This window comes from Convolutriloba macropyga, chromosome 10, assembly GCF_964194025.1.
Source record: "Convolutriloba macropyga chromosome 10, txConMacr16.3, whole genome shotgun sequence".
NCBI lineage: Eukaryota > Metazoa > Xenacoelomorpha > Acoela > Convolutidae > Convolutriloba > Convolutriloba macropyga.
The window spans coordinates 4,023,273-4,039,290 of NC_134477.1; the positions used below are offsets into that span (position 1 = coordinate 4,023,273).

Consider the following 16,018-nt stretch of genomic DNA (forward strand, 5'->3'; position numbering starts at 1 on the left):
TTGTCTGTTTGTTCTTGAACTAATAATGAAATATAATAATTTCTTATATTACGAAGTCTATTTCGTGAGAACAGTTGTCGTGAGCGATTTCCGTCTCATTTATATTGAGGTGATTGTCGTCTAGAATTATATTGTGATTATTTGGAAATTTGGTTTTGGGTATGGCGAACCGTTTCTACTCGGTGGTTTGAAATTGCTATTTCCGTAATAGGGTTTTGAGGTATTTTGTGAGAATTTATTTGTAATTCTGCGTCTTGAGTGATTTCTTTTTTCTCTGCTATTGCTGCGAGAGCGGTGTAAAAATGGTAGTGGTTTACCTGTCATATTATTCGATGTAGCTTGTCTTTTGGGGAGGTTTTGATTAACTTTCATTGCTTGGTTAAAAGTTTGTTTTTGAAAATTAGGTTTTTCCAGTGGTTTTGTATACCTTTTTTCAGGGCACGCAGATACTATGTCCTGAGCGTGAGCATTTTTTACAAAATTTTAGGAAGAGTGGTTTTCCTATAAAAATAGGGTCTTTTGAGTACTTTCGTCGTACTACATTTATTCCGTGAGCAATGTCTTGTTCCATTGCGTATATATCAACTACTTTAAGATCATCTATCTCGAGTGAGAGATTGTTAATTGAGTGTGATGAAGTGGGATTTGTAATTAAATTGTGTCTGTCAATATGTGTTCGTGTAATATCTTCTTGATGTATTTTTTCAACAAGTTGTGCAAATGGAAGTTCTGGTTCCAATGCGGTTGATTTGTGATTTGCAATCTTTTTTAGTGCTATTCTAGCTAATTGTGGATCGAGTGCTTTGACTAGTGCGTCATTTATTTGTGCGTTTTGCATATCCAGGGCCTTGTTGACATATGCTTTTCAAGTCATTTGTTCTATTCTGAGTTCTAGTGTTTTAATTTGTTTAAACGAATGTTGTGCACGTGTTATGCTTTCCAGTAATAATTTCACTTGTGTTTGCGATTGCTGATTATCGAATGTTTTCAGAAATTCGTGGCAAAAGGCTTGCCAATCCTTTTTAATGTCGAGTGGAAGATGTGAATACCATGGTTGTGCTGGTCCTATTAAGGCCGTTTGGATCATGGCAATCGGTTTCAAGATCCAGGCTTCATGAAATGGTGAATCAGTCTGCTCTGATCCTGCTGTTATTACCATATTTGCTCTGATAGCATTTAGAAAATCGTCTGTTGTATAGGTGGGATCAGTACCATCAAACAGTCGTAACGACTATTGCATTGGTAACGAGCCACCTAGGTAGGGGTACATCATTTGTATGTTCCTACGAACTACAAGTGCTGGCGTTTGTGTAGACGTTGCTTGTAAATAATATGGAGTCGGTACTTTTGTAATTTGTTTTGTATTCTGTGAGTTTAATTGTCTGACGATGCTTAATAATTGTTGTGGAGTAATTTGTATACTTTGGTTTGTCCCTTGTGTGGGTTGGGTTGAATTTTTTAAAATGATGGGTTGAGTAATAAAGTGTACTGAATTCTGTCTGTGTAGACGTGGTAAAGGTGTGTTTACATCTGGTAATGGTGGTATAGTTGTGTTTAATAGGATTGAATTTTGTGTCACAGGTTGAATTCACAGGTTGTCTGTGTTGATGACGTTGATAAACATTTGTGTTTTCAGTAGTATTAGTAGTAAAATTATTATTCTGAGCATTATCTTCAAGCTCAATTAATAAAAATTACCGTGTGTCATGAAAAGAGTGTTCCATCATCTAACAGTGTTGAGTTGAAATCTGTTTCTGTAGTTTCGTTTATACGGCTTTCTGACTGTTGAGAGTGAATTGTTGTTTCCATATTTTCAATGGGTGAGACTTCTAAAGAAGTGTTTGTGTTTTCTATAATATTTGTACAAGTAAATGGTTCTGTTTCTGCATTATAGTTTTTAGTTTCTATGTTCTGGTGGTTATTGGATAATTTTTGTATAGTTTCCGAAGGAATTTCCGTGATGTTTACGAAATTTTGTGGAAACCAATTTGGGTCATATATATAATTGAGTGTTTCTGGTAATTTGGTGATTAATCGTGGATACGTTTTTGATATTAGTTTAGTGGCTGGAAAGATATGTTTAACCAGGCTTTTCCAAAATCTGTGTAGATACCAAGGTAGAAGTGTAAGAGAATCACAAATCTATTCTTCGTTTAAGTCTGCATCTGTGACAGAGTTTATATATATTTTGAGAACTTGAGTGAATCATTCTATTTCTTGTCGTGTGATTTTGTATACGCTTTCCTTTCGAGAGTTTAAAGCATTAGTATTTAGTGCCGGTGCAAGGCGTTTAAGAAACTCGAAGGAAGATTTTCTGAACAATCTTTTTCTGTCTGAGGGTTGTATTTCAGACCATATTCCATTATGGAATTCAAATAGTGTGTCTGATAATGTGTGAAACAGAGTATCCTTTATTAGTGAGATATAACTATTTGTGAGTGGATGACAAATGAAAGGAACTCAATCTTTTGTGAATTGAGTTCCGTAAAGTACAAAGGAAAGGCTGTTCGTGAAACCTGTGATGCTGTTTCTGGTAAAGAAAGCTGAGGTTGTTATTCTACTGCAAAATAGTGGTTTTTAAGCTGTTTAGCTGTATTTAAAAGGATATTTAATTCATGTTGGTGTTGATAGTGTTTAACCTCAAAGGGTAAAATTTCGCGTGTTAAACGCTTGTTCTGTTGTGTAAGAACAGCTAGTTGTAATTCGTCCGAGTGTGTCGGGACGTGGGAAGAAAGTTGGTCAATGTGATGATCCGTTTTAGTTAGTTCTTTTGTTTAAATGTTAATGGTTTTTATTTCGTTGGGGTTGTGCTCCCCTTTTTCTTAAATTTTAAGTAAACAATGAGTAAAAAGCTATGTAATCTAGTTCTAGATTTCTTTCTCAAAAGGGAAAGGGTATTTGTGTGAGTTCTTTTTACCGTTAGAGTTTGTTAACTCACTGGTCGCACCAGTTAAGGAGTTAAGGCAGACCCGATGGGGGCTCCTTTTACAGCCCTTAAGTATAAAAAAGCGTCCTCGTAAAGAAAACATCTGTCATCAATTCCAACCACACTCACAAAATTTTCTGGGCATTTTCTTATCACAACCTAAAGAAAGACATAATTAAAAAAATTGTTATTTATACTAAGGCAGACCCGATTTGGGCTCCCTTTACAGCCTTAAAGTATAAATAGCTAGGGCTACTTATTTCTGCGCGCGAAGTAGACTTACCTATATCTCTAACACTAAACGACTCTGTAAAACACTGAGAGTAAACTTCTATTATTACGGTGGTTAAGAAGTATAGCACCGGAGTCAATGGTATGCACATGGTGTATCTAACTAAAAGACTGACTACAGTTAGTTCAGTTCTCTCTATATAAAGAAGAATAGTGTCTTCTCAGTCTCTGATTGGTTGAAGGTGCACATTCAGTATTTTCACTGCTACAATACTCATCCGACAACCCCCCATCTAGTCATAACAAATTTTAGGTATCAAACAGCACCTCATCAAGCTAAAAAAAACAGCACATACAGGGGCAGAAAACATATTTTTTCACTATTTCCAGCACAAGGAGGTTGGGGCGTAAAATTTAAATATTTATGTTTTTCTAAGTTTTGGTGTCGACGATTATTATATCCATAAAATGGAGGTGAATGAGCAAAAACATTTGAATAAGCAGGATAATTTGCTGTTTCGAAATTAAAACTTTTAAAGTTCTTCTCAAAATCCCCATCACTTTTTTACAGCTTTTATACAGACGCAATATACGGCTTTAGGTATGATATGATATCATATAGTTCAAATTTTGGAGCTATCGGGTAATAAAACGGAAACCTCATTAATCTCGCGGCCATCCTGGCGGCCTCCCGAGAACCCATAGAAAATTATTTGAGCTAAACTAATTTCTGATTTATTCTGTTTCGGCCACCCAGCTTAGTGAGCATAATTCTTTTATGACACTAAATTACGTGAATATGACTTGCATGGGGCCAAAAGAGGTAGTCAGGTAGTTATCTGGAGCTTGGTGCTGGATCAAGAAAAAGCAGTGCATCTCAGTCTGTGATTTGAATTGTGTTCATTTCCATAATCATATCAAATTGTACAATATATAGCCTTGGCACGAATTACTTGCAGACAGAAGCTCTACTACTTGCTAGATTTAATTGAACACTCTACTTTCCAGAATTAATTGCTGGATTGATTGTCCTCAAATTGGACAGATCAAAATGGCAACTGGTTTAACTGGCTATCTTTAGTAACCGACTGCCGCTCTATTCGCCAGCATTAACTGTCGACTGTCGCTCTACCTGCAAAATTCTGTTGAAAATTGCGAGGATAATCGGAAAAAACAATCTCTTCAATTTTATTATTACAAATCAATGATCATTTATTGTTGTGAATACAAATGTAAGTCAGAAATGTAAGCGAGAAATGTGAACAACTTTATATTGTAATTGTATGCGTACCAAAACAAGCAACCATAGCGCAGTTAGTACAGCAGTGTACTCTCAATCTAAGGATCGGTGGTTCGAGCCCTCACCATGTCAAACCCTACGAAGCAAAATCCGTATGCTAATACATGTGCCTTGTGCAGCGAACCGTTTGAGAGTGATTTTAAGGTAAACCAGCCCGATTTAGACTAAGATGACTTAGATGTAAAAATTATTAGAGCAACAAAACGCATTGAAGGGTTTAACTTCAAGGCCATAGCAAGGCCTAACTACGTCACACACGAGATGAATTGACCTCTACTGGCTCACAAAAGGCTAACAGGTCGTATCTATTCTTTTTGCCGCCAGTGTTACTTTAGATATCTGATGTGTACGAATATGAGGATTTTTATGTGTGATCGAATAAGAGCTAATCGTTGAAAATACGTATTGTTGTGTTGAATAATGATTGTTCTTACCGTTTTCCTGTCGTTCGAGTTTTTGACGTTATATAGTTCAATCATATTGGTCCACCGAGTGAAAGTAATCGGCTTAAGGATTACATCGTCCACTTCTCGTCAACTTCTGGCGCACAGAGGCTGGGTCAGTGACTTTTACCGGCACTTTGGCTCACAGAGGCTGGGTCAATTACTATTATTGGAACTTTTGACTCACAGAGGCCGGGTCAGTGACTACTATTGGTTCTTCTGGAGCAGAGAGGCTGGGTCAGTGACTACTATTGGAACTCCTGGCGCGTAGAGGCTGGATCAGTGACTACAATTGGTGCACAACATTTATTGTTTTGAATACAAATGTAAGCAAGAAATGTAAGCGAGATATGTGAACTACTTTATATTGTAATTGTATGCGTAACAAAACAAGCAACCATAGCGCAGTTAGTATAGCGCTGTACTCTCGATCTAAGGATCGGTGATTCGAGCCCCCACCATGTCAAACCCTACGAACCAAAATCCGTATTCTAATACATGTGCCTTGTGCAACGAACCGTTTGGGAGAGATTTTAAGCTAAGCCTGCCCGATATAGACTAAGATGACTTAGATGTAAAAATTATTAGAGTAACAGAACGCATTGAAGGGTTTAACTTCAAGGCCATAGCAAGGCCGAACTACGTCACACAGGAGCTGAATTGACCTCTATTGGCTCACAAAAGGCTAACAGGTCATGTCTACTCTTTTTGCCGCCAGTGTTACTTTAGATATCTGATGTGTACAAATATGAGGATTTTTATGTGTGATCGAATAAGAGCTAATCGTTGAAAACACGTATTGCTGTCTTGAATAATGATTGTTCTTACCGTTTTCCTGTCGTTCGAGTTTTTGACGTTATATAGTTCGATCATATTGGTCCACCGAGTGAAAGTAACCGGCTTTTGGATTGCATCGTCCACTTCTCGTCAACTTCTGGCGCACAGAGGCTAGGTCAGTGACTTTTATCGGCACTTTGGCTCACAGAGGCTGGGTCCATGACTACTATTGGTTCTTCTGGCGCATAGAGGCTGGGTCAGTGACTTCTATTGGTACTTCTGGTGCACAGAGGCTAGGTCTGTGACTTTTATCGGCACTTTGGCTCACAGAGGCTGGGTCAGTGACTATTATTGGAACTTCCGACGCACAGAGGCTGGCTCATTGACTACTATAGGTACTTCCTGCGCACAGAGGCTGAGTCAGTGACTTTTATTGGCACCTTGGCTCACAGAGGCTTGGTCCATGACTACTATCGGTACTTCTGGTTCACAGAGATTGGGTCAGTGACTACTATCGCTACTTCTGGCGCATAGAAGCTGGGTCAGTGACAACTATTGGTACTTCTAGAGGACAGAGAATGAGTCAATGACTACTATTGGTGCTTCTGGTGCACAGAGATTGGGTCAGTGTTTACTAGTGGAACTTTTGACGCATGGAGGCTGGGTCAGTGACTAATATTAGAAATTATGGCGCACAGAGGTTGTTCAGTGACTACTATTGGTACTTCTGGCGCAGACATGCTCGTTCAGTGACTACAATTGGTACTTCTGGTGCAGAGAGTCTGGGTCAGTAACTACTATTGGAACTTCCAACGCACAGAGGCTGGGTCAGTGACTACAATTGGTACCTCCAGCGCACAGAGGCTAAGTCAGTGACTACTATTGGTAATTCTGGTGCACAGAGATTGGGTCAGTGACTACTATCGCTACTTCTGGCGCATAGAGGCTGGGTCAGTGACTACTATTGGAACTTCTGACGCACAGAGGCTGGATCAGTGATTACTATTGGAACTGCTGACGCACAGAGTCTGGTTCAGTGACTACTATTAGTACTTCTGGCGCACAGAGGCTGGGTCAATGACTACAATTGGAATTCTGGTGCGCAGAGGCTGGGTCAGTGACTACTATTGGAACTCCAGGAGCACAGAGGCTGGGTCAGTGACTACAATTAGTACTTCCAGCGCACAGAGGCTGAGTCAGTAACTACTATTGGTACTTCTGGTGCACAGAAGCTGGGTCAGTGACTACTATTGGAACTTTTCACTCACAGAGGCTGGATCAGTGATTACTATTGGAACTGCTGACGCACAGAGTCTGGTTCAGTGACTACTATTAGTACTTCTGGCGCACAGAGGCTGGGTCAATGACTACAATTGGAATTCTGGTGCGCAGAGGCTGGGTCAGTGACTACTATTGGAACTTCAGGAGCACAGAGGCTGGGTCAGTGACAACTATTGGTACTTCTAGCGCACAGAGGCTGAGTCAATGACTACTATTGGTACTCCTGGTGCACAGTGATTGGGTCAGTGACTGATAGTAGAACTTTTGACGCATGAAGGCTGGGCCAGTGACCAATATTGGAAATTATGGTGCACAGAGGCTTGGTCACTGACTACTATTGGAAATTCTGGCGCACGGAGGCTGGGTCAGTGACTACTATTGGTATTTCTGGTGCACAGAGATTGGGTCGTTGACTACTATCGCTTCTTCTGGCGCACAGAGGCTGGGTCAGTGACTATTATTGGAATTTCCGACGCACAGAGGCTGGTTCAGTGACTACTATTGGTACTTCCAGCGCTCAGAGGCTGAGTCAATGACCACTATTGGTACTTCTGGTGCACAGAGATTGGGTCAGTGACTACTACCGCAACTTCTGGCGCATAGAAGCTGGGTCAGTGACAACTATTGGTACTTCTAGAGGACAGAGGCTGAGTCAATGACTACTATTGGTACTTCTGGTGCACAGAGATTGGGTCAGTGTTTAATAGTGGAACTTTTGACGCATGGAGGCTGGGTCAGTGACCAATATTGGAACTTCCGACGCACAGAGGCCGGGTCAGTGACTACTATTGGCTCGTCCAGTGCAGAGAAGCTGAGTCAGTGACTACTATTGGTACTTCTGGCGCAGAAATGCTCGGTCAGTGACTACAATTGGTACTTCTGGTGCAGAGAGTCTGGGTCAGTGACTACTACTGGAACTTCCGACGCACAGAGGCTGGGTCAGTGACTACTATTGGCACCTCCAGTGCAGAGAAGCTGAGTCAGTGACTACTATTGGTAATTCTGGTGCACAGAGATTGGGTCAGTGACTACTATCGCTAATTCTGGCGCATAGAGGCTGGGTCAGTGACTACCATTGGAACCTCTGACGCACAGTGGCTGGATCAGTGATTACTATTGGAACTGCTGACGCACAGAGTCTGGTTCAGTGACTACGATTGGTACTTCTGGCGCACAGAGGCTGGGTCAGTGACTACAATTGGTAATTCTGGTGCGCAGAGGCCGGGTCAGTGACTACTATTGGAACTTGAGCAGCACAGAGGCTGGGTCAGTGACCACTATTAGTACTTCCAGCGCACAGAGGCTCAGTCAGTAACTACTATTGGTACTTGTGATGCACAGAGATTGGGTCAATGCGTACCATGGCTACCTCTGGCGCACAGAGGCTGGGTCAGTGACTACTATTGGTACTTCTGTTGCACAGAAGCTGGGTCAGTGACTACTATTGGAACTTTTGACTCACAGAGGCTGGATCAGTGACAACTATTGGTAGTTCTAGCGCACAGAGGCTGCGTCAATGACTACTATTGGTACTCCTGGTGCACAGTGATTGGGTCAGTGACTGATAGCAGAACTTTTGACGCATGGAGGCTGTGCCAGTGACTAATATTGAAAACTATGGTCACAGAGGCTTGGTCAGTGACTACTATTGGTACTTCTGGCGCACAGAGGCTGAGTCAGTGACTACTATTGGTACTTCTGCTGCGCAGAAGCTGGGTTAGTCACTACTATTGGAAATTCTGTCGCACGGAGGCTGGGTCATTGACTACTATTGGTACTTCTGGTGCACAAAGATTGGGTCAGTGACTACTATCGCTAATTCTGGCTTACAGAGGCTGGATCAGTGACTACTATTGGAACTTCTGACGCACAGAGGCTTGATCAACAATTACTATTGGAACTTCTGACGCACAGACTCTGGTTCAGTGACTACTATTGGTACTTCTGGCGGGCAGAGGCTGGGTCAGTGACTACAATTGGTACACAGCATTTATTGTTTTGAATACAAATGTAAATAAGAAATGTAAGCGAGAAATGTGAACGACTTTATATTGTAATTGTATGCCTAACAAAACAAGCAACCATAGCGGAGTTATTATAGCACTGTACTCTCAATCTAAGGATCGGTGGTTCGAGCCCCCACCATGTCAAACCCTACGAACCAAAATCCGTATTCTAATACATGTGCCTTGTGCAACGAACCGTTTGGGAGAGATTTTAAGCTAAGCCTGCCCGATTTAGACTAAGATGACTTAGATGTAAAAATTATTAGAGTAACAGAACGCATTGAAGGGTTTAACTTCAAGGCCATAGCAAGGCCGAACTACGTCACACAGGAGCTGAAATGACCTCTATTGGCTCACAAAAGGCTAACAGGTCATGTCTACTCTTTTTGCCGCCAGTGTTACTTTAGATATCTGATGTGTACAAATATGAGGATTTTTATGTGTGATCGAATAAGAGCTAATCGTTGAAAACACGTATTGCTGTCTTGAATAATGATTGTTCTTACCGTTTTCCTGTCGTTCGAGTTTTTGACGTTATATAGTTCGATCATATTGGTCCACCGAGTGAAAGTAACCGGCTTTTGGATTGCATCGTCCACTTCTCGTCAACTTCTGGCGCACAGAGGCTAGGTAAGTGACTTTTATCGGCACTTTGGCTCACAGAGGCTGGGTCCATGACTACTATTGGTTCTTCTGGCGCATAGAGGCTGGGTCAGTGACTTCTATTGGTACTTCTGGTGCACAGAGGCTAGGTCTGTGACTTTTATCGGCACTTTGGCTCACAGAGGCTGGGTCAGTGACTATTATTGGAACTTCCGACGCACAGAAGCTGGCTCATTGACTACTATAGGTACTTCCTGCGCACAGAGGCTGAGTCAGTGACTTTTATTGGCACCTTGGCTCACAGAGGCTTGGTCCATGACTACTATCGGTACTTCTGGTTCACAGAGATTGGGTCAGTGACTACTATCGCTACTTCTGGCGCATAGAAGCTGGGTCAGTGACAACTATTGGTACTTCTAGAGGACAGAGAATGAGTCAATGACTACTATTGGTGCTTCTGGTGCACAGAGATTGGGTCAGTGTTTACTAGTGGAACTTTTGACGCATGGAGGCTGGGTCAGTGACTAATATTAGAAATTATGGCGCACAGAGGTTGTTCAGTGACTACTATTGGTACTTCTGGCGCAGACATGCTCGTTCAGTGACTACAATTGGTACTTCTGGTGCAGAGAGTCTGGGTCAGTAACTACTATTGGAACTTCCAACGCACAGAGGCTGGGTCAGTGACTACAATTGGTACCTCCAGCGCACAGAGGCTAAGTCAGTGACTACTATTGGTAATTCTGGTGCACAGAGATTGGGTCAGTGACTACTATCGCTACTTCTGGCGCATAGAGGCTGGGTCAGTGACTACTATTGGAACTTCTGACGCACAGAGGCTGGATCTGTGATTACTATTGGAACTGCTGACGCACAGAGTCTGGTTCAGTGACTACTATTAGTACTTCTGGCGCACAGAGGCTGGGTCAATGACTACAATTGGAATTCTGGTGCGCAGAGGCTGGGTCAGTGACTACTATTGGAACTCCAGGAGCACAGAGGCTGGGTCAGTGACTACAATTAGTACTTCCAGCGCACAGAGGCTGAGTCAGTAACTACTATTGGTACTTCTGGTGCACAGAAGCTGGGTCAGTGACTACTATTGGAACTTTTCACTCACAGAGGCTGGATCAGTGATTACTATTGGAACTGCTGACGCACAGAGTCTGGTTCAGTGACTACTATTAGTACTTCTGGCGCACAGAGGCTGGGTCAATGACTACAATTGGAATTCTGGTGCGCAGAGGCTGGGTCAGTGACTACTATTGGAACTTCAGGAGCACAGAGGCTGGGTCAGTGACAACTATTGCTACTTCTAGCGCACAGAGGCTGAGTCAATGACTACTATTGGTACTCCTGGTGCACAGTGATTGGGTCAGTGACTGATAGTAGAACTTTTGACGCATGAAGGCTGGGCCAGTGACCAATATTGGAAATTATGGTGCACAGAGGCTTGGTCACTGACTACTATTGGAAATTCTGGCGCACGGAGGCTGGGTCAGTGACTACTATTGGTATTTCTGGTGCACAGAGATTGGGTCAGTGACTACTACCGCAACTTCTGGCGCATAGAAGCTGGGTCAGTGACAACTATTGGTACTTCTAGGGGACAGAGGCTGAGTCAATGACTACTATTGGTACTTCTGGTGCACAGAGATTGGGTCAGTGTTTAATAGTGGAACTTTTGACGCATGGAGGCTGGGTCAGTGACCAATATTGGAACTTCCGACGCACAGAGGCCGGGTCAGTGACTACTATTGGCTCGTCCAGTGCAGAGAAGCTGAGTCAGTGACTACTATTGGTACTTCTGGCGCAGAAATGCTCGGTCAGTGACTACAATTGGTACTTCTGGTGCAGAGAGTCTGGGTCAGTGACTACTACTGGAACTTCCGACGCACAGAGGCTGGGTCAGTGACTACTATTGGCACCTCCAGTGCAGAGAAGCTGAGTCAGTGACTACTATTGGTAATTCTGGTGCACAGAGATTGGGTCAGTGACTACTATCGCTAATTCTGGCGCATAGAGGCTGGGTCAGTGACTACCATTGGAACCTCTGACGCACAGTGGCTGGATCAGTGATTACTATTGGAACTGCTGACGCACAGAGTCTGGTTCAGTGACTACGATTGGTACTTCTGGCGCACAGAGGCTGGGTCAGTGACTACAATTGGTAATTCTGGTGCGCAGAGGCCGGGTCAGTGACTACTATTGGAACTTGAGCAGCACAGACGCTGGGTCAGTGACCACTATTAGTACTTCCAGCGCACAGAGGCTCAGTCAGTAACTACTATTGGTACTTGTGATGCACAGAGATTGGGTCAATGCGTACCATGGCTACCTCTGGCGCACAGAGGCTGGGTCAGTGACTACTATTGGTACTTCTGTTGCACAGAAGCTGGGTCAGTGACTACTATTGGAACTTTTGACTCACAGAGGCTGGATCAGTGACAACTATTGGTAGTTCTAGCGCACAGAGGCTGCGTCAATGACTACTATTGGTACTCCTGGTGCACAGTGATTGGGTCAGTGACTGATAGTAGAACTTTTGACGCATGGAGGCTGTGCCAGTGACTAATATTGAAAACTATGGTCACAGAGGCTTGGTCAGTGACTACTATTGGTACTTCTGGCGCACAGAGGCTGAGTCAGTGACTACTATTGGTACTTCTGCTGCGCAGAAGCTGGGTTAGTCACTACTATTGGAAATTCTGTCGCACGGAGGCTGGGTCATTGACTACTATTGGTACTTCTGGTGCACAAAGATTGGGTCAGTGACTACTATCGCTAATTCTGGCTTACAGAGGCTGGGTCAGTGACTACTATTGGAACTTCTGACGCACAGAGGCTTGATCAACAATTACTATTGGAACTTCTGACGCACAGACTCTGGTTCAGTGACTACTATTGGTACTTCTGGCGGGCAGAGGCTGGGTCAGTGACTACAATTGGTACACAGCATTTATTGTTTTGAATACAAATGTAAGTAAGAAATGTAAGCGAGAAATGTGAACGACTTTATATTGTAATTGTATGCCTAACAAAACAAGCAACCATAGCGGATTTAGTATAGCACTGTACTCTCAATCTAAGGATCGGTGGTTCGAGCCCCAACCATGTCAAACCCTACGACGCAAAATCCGTATTCTAATACATGTGCCTTGTGCAACGAACCGTTTGAGAGAGATTTATAGCCAAACCAGCCCGATATAGACTAAGATGACTTAGATGTAAAAATTATTAGAGTATAAAACTTATTGAAGGGTTTAACTTCAAGACCATAGCAAGGCCGAATTACGTCACACACGAGCTGAATTGACCTCTATTGGCTCACAAAAGGCTAACAGGTAATGTCTACTCTTTTTTGCCGCCAGTGTTACTTTAGATATCTGATGTGTACGAATATGAGGATTTTAATGTGTGATCGAATAAGAGCCAATCATTGAAAAAACGTATTGTTGTCTTGAATAAACATTCTTCTTACCGTTTTCCTGTCGTTCGAGTTTTTGACGTTATATAGCTTGATCATATTGGTCCACCGAGTGAAAGTAATATACTTAAGGACTACATCGTCCACTTCTCCTCAACTTCTGGCGCACAGAGGCTGGGTCAGTGACTTTTATCGGCACTTTGGATCACAGAGGCTGTGTCAGTGACTAATATTGGAACTTCCGACGCACAGAGGCTGGGTCAGTGACTACTATTTGTAATTCCAGCGCACAGAGGATGAGTCAGTGACCACTTTTGGTACTTCTGGTGCACAGAGATTGGGTCAGTGACTACTATCGCTACTTCTGGCGCATAGAGGTTGGGTAATTGACTACTATTGGATCCTCCGACGCACAGCGGTTGGGTCAGTGACTACTATTGGTACTTCCAGCGCACAGAGGCTGAGTCAGTGACCACTATTGGTACTTCTGGTGCACAGTGTTGGGGTCAGTGACTACTATCGCTACTTCTGGCGCATAGAGGCTGGGTCAGTGACTGCTATTGGTACTTGTGGTGCACAGAGGCTGGGTCAGTGACCGCTATTGGAACTTTTGACACATGGAGACTGGGTCAGTGACTAATATTGGAAATTATGGCGCACAGAGGCTAGTTCAGTGACTACTATTTGTAATTCTGGCGAAGAGAGGCTCGGTCAGTGACTAGAATTGGTACTTCTGGTGCACAGAGGCTGGGTCAGTGACTACTATTGGAAATTGCGACAAACAGAGGCTGGGTGAGTGATTACTATTGGTACCTCCAGCGCACAGAGGCTGAGTCAGTGACTACTATTGGTACTTCTGGTGCACAGAAGCTGGGTCAGTGACTACTATTGGAACTTTTGACTCACAGAGGCTGGATCAGTGATTACTATTGGAACTGCTGACGCACAGAGTCTGGTTCAGTGACTACGATTGGTACTTCTGGCGCACAGAGGCTGGGTCAGTGACTACAATTGGTAATTCTGGTGCGCAGAGGCCGGGTCAGTGACTACTATTGGAACTTGAGCAGCACAGAGGCTGGGTCAGTGACTACAATTAGTACTTCCAGCGCACAGAGGCTGAGTCAGTAACTACTATTGGTACTTCTGGTGCACAGAAGCTGGGTCAGTGACTACTATTGGAACTTTTGACTCACAGAGGCTGGACCAGTGATTACTATTGGAACTGCTGACGCACAGAGTCTGGTTCAGTGACTACTATTAGTACTTCTGGCGCACAGAGGCTGGGTCAATGACTACAATTGGAATTCTGGTGCGCAGAGGCTGGGTCAGTGACTACTATTGGAACTTCAGGAGCACAGAGGCTGGGTCAGTGACAACAATTGGTACTTCTAGCGTACAGAGGCTGAGTCAATGACTACTATTGGTACTCCTGGTGCACAGTGATTGGGTCAGTGACTGATAGTAGAACTTTTGACGCATGAAGGCTGGGCCAGTGACAAATATTGGAAATTATGGTGCACAGAGGCTTGGTCACTGACTACTATTGGAATATCTGGCGCACGGTGGCTGGGTCAGTGACTACTATTGGTACTCCTGGTGCACAGTGATTGGGTCAGTGACTGATAGTAGAACTTTTGACGCATGAAGGCTGGGCCAGTGACCAATATTGGAAATTATGGTGCACAGAGGCTTGGTCACTGACTATTATTGGAATTTCCGACGCACAGAGGCTGGTTCAGTGACTACTATTGGTACTTCCAGCGCTCAGAGGCTGAGTCAATGACCACTATTGGTACTTCTGGTGCACAGAGATTGGGTCAGTGACTACTACCGCAACTTCTGGCGCATAGAAGCTGGTTCACTGACTACTATTGGTACTTCTGGGGCACAGAGACTGGTTCAGTGACTGCTATTGGTCTTTTGACAAACAGAGGCTGGGTCAGGGACAGTTTTTGGTCTTATGACATACAGAGGATTGGGACAGGGAAGTGTGGAAAAACTGTAAGGCAAAACGTTTGTATTCAACGTTCTAAACAAAGTGAACTCTATTTCTAACTGGTGCTAGTTTCATCCACACTGGCGGCGGACCCCCCAACTAAGACACAAGTTACCGAAAAATTTTCGAGTGCTCTATTAGTCGAAAAACTTTGGGTGCTCAATTAGCCGAATAACTTTGGGTGCCCAATTAGCCGAATAACTTTTGGTGCTAAAATAGCCGAATAACGTTGGGTGCTCAATTAGCCGAATAAATTTGGGTGCTCAATTAGCCGAATAACTTTGAGTGCTCAAATAGCCGAAAAATTTTGGGTGCTCAATTAGCCGAATAACTTTTGGTGCACAATTAGCCGAATAGCGTTGAGTGCTCGATTAGCCGAATAACTTTGGGTGCTCAATTAGTTGAATAACGTTGGGTGCTCAACTAGCCGATTAACGTTGGTTGTTCAATTAGCCGAATAACATTGGTTGCTCAATTAGTCGAATATTTTGGATGCTGAATTAGCCGAATAACTTGGATGCTCAATTAGCCGACTATTTTTGTGTGTTCAATTAGCCGAAAAAAAATGGCTGTTCAATTAGCCGTAAAATTTGGGTGTTCATTTATCCGAAAGTTTTCTAGTGTTAATTAGCCGGAAATTTTTCAAGTGTTCAGTTAGCCGAAAAAATTCTCGAGTGTTCAATTAGCCAAAAAGTTTTAGCTTACGTTTAAGACTATAGATTGGTAGTGGTTTCCTCCGGGATAGTGACTGTGCTGTTGAATTGAGCTCGTCGGTCTTCCCCGTTAATCTTAAAACATTATGTCATAAACGCAACAAATCACTTTGGCCCTCGGTCGTTTTGAAAAACGAGTTTGCTGAGTGCATAAGTGCTCATTCTAATTGAAGTTCAATTTTTAGAGCAGTTCTAAGGATGGAAGCCTTAGTAAAAAAACTAATTGAAGCAAGATCTAAGGCAGAATTAAACGCAAATGAAGTGTACAGAGGAATAGAGGAAGCTATAGAAGGCGCCGCACGAAAAGCACGCGCC

At 43.2% G+C, this 16,018-nt stretch overlaps 1 protein-coding gene across 1 annotated transcript in view; it reads left to right on the forward strand.

The window, feature by feature from the left end:
* The first annotated feature begins 10,005 nt into the window (after positions 1-10,005).
* LOC142348530 (uncharacterized) overlaps positions 10,006-16,018 on the forward strand; it is a 54,585-nt gene continuing 48,572 nt past the window's right edge. Inside the window, exons 1-2 of the mRNA XM_075399904.1 lie at positions 10,006-10,083; positions 11,174-11,351. Of these exons, the coding sequence (XP_075256019.1) occupies positions 10,006-10,083; positions 11,174-11,351 (256 nt within the window). The remainder of the gene's footprint in view (positions 10,084-11,173; positions 11,352-16,018) is intronic.